This window comes from Varanus komodoensis, unplaced genomic scaffold (assembly GCF_004798865.1).
Source record: "Varanus komodoensis strain SLA01 unplaced genomic scaffold, ASM479886v1 scaffold27, whole genome shotgun sequence".
In the NCBI taxonomy this organism is placed as follows: domain Eukaryota; kingdom Metazoa; phylum Chordata; class Lepidosauria; order Squamata; family Varanidae; genus Varanus; species Varanus komodoensis.
The window spans coordinates 8,280,309-8,281,468 of NW_025335701.1; the positions used below are offsets into that span (position 1 = coordinate 8,280,309).

The 1,160-nt window shown below is 62.8% G+C and overlaps 1 protein-coding gene across 1 annotated transcript in view; it reads left to right on the top strand.

Moving 5' to 3' along the window:
* Positions 1-872: 872 nt before the first annotated feature.
* The window catches only part of NECAB2 (N-terminal EF-hand calcium binding protein 2), a 167,818-nt gene continuing 167,530 nt past the window's right edge, over positions 873-1,160 (top strand). The window contains exon 1 of the mRNA XM_044433909.1: positions 873-1,109. Coding sequence (XP_044289844.1) covers positions 873-1,109 — 237 coding nt within the window. The remainder of the gene's footprint in view (positions 1,110-1,160) is intronic.

Genomic DNA, 1,160 nt, shown 5'->3' on the forward strand with positions numbered 1-1,160 from the left:
ATAGTCACCCAGGCAAAATGTCTCGATTAGGGGAGTCTTTTGTTTCAAAAGAATAACAGGTTTGCTGTGCCATAAGAGCTTCTGCTTTTGGGCAGTATAAACACTAATTACTTAAGTTTTGAAGGGACCCACAGCTTAATGTAGTTGTCCACTTCATGGAATTTCTGGACAATTTTCGCCTTGGGGCAGATTCTGACACTTCGTCGTTCTTCTGTATGACATGATAAAGGAGTTGCACAAAACTGGATTTTGGAATTTTGTTTTCACCCCCATGAACTCTGAAAAAAGTGCAATTCCTTGTTCTCCTGTTCCCTCCCCATTCTTTCCCTTCCTTGCTGTAGCTGGCGGTTTTGTTTGTTTTTTGGGGGGAAAAATCCTTTATCGAAAATCAAAGAGGACACCCCCAAAAACCCCCCAGAACAAAACACACACCCCAACAGAGATACATTTGGAAGGGATAATATGAAGCGCACGTCGCGGCAGCCGGGCGACCCAACCGCGAGCAGCACTTCGCGTCTCCCCTCGGTTATTCCTCCATCCCCGCGAGCCCTTCGGGGCTTCAGAAGCATTTTCTGCCGCATCACGAGAAGCGCGCGGCGAGCCGGGCGAGCTAGCGGGGCGCTCAGCGCGGCCACGACCCGCACGCTGGAGGGGCTTTCGCTCGCGAGGCCGCTCCCCCCACGCACCCAGCAAGCCACGTCCCCCCCTGCAGCGGGGGCCCCTCGCTCCCTCCTCCCGGCGCTGCTGCGGGGGGAGTCGCCTCGCCCCGGCGGGAGCAGCCGCGGCGGGGGCGGGGGCGGGGCGCGGGGAGGGGGGAGGGAGGGGGAGGGCCGGGGGGCGCGCCGGCTCCAGCATGAGGGCGCCCGTAAAAGATGTGCGAGCAAGCCGCGCGCTACTGCCGCGAGGGCGTCCACAGGCTCTTCCGCAAGGCGCCGCCGCCGCAGCCGCAGCTCGCGGGGCTGGACGGGCTGCTCCGCTGGATCGTCACCAAGATGAGCGACAAGAGCCTGCTGGCCGAGCGGGAGCTGCCGCCGCAGCGCGACCCGCCGCCCGCCGCCGCCGCCGCCTGCGCCCCGGAGCAGAGGAAGGGCGCCTCGGTGATCCTGGATGTGAGTCCCGTCCCGTCCCGTCCCGTCCCGCCGCGCCGCGCCGCGCCGCCC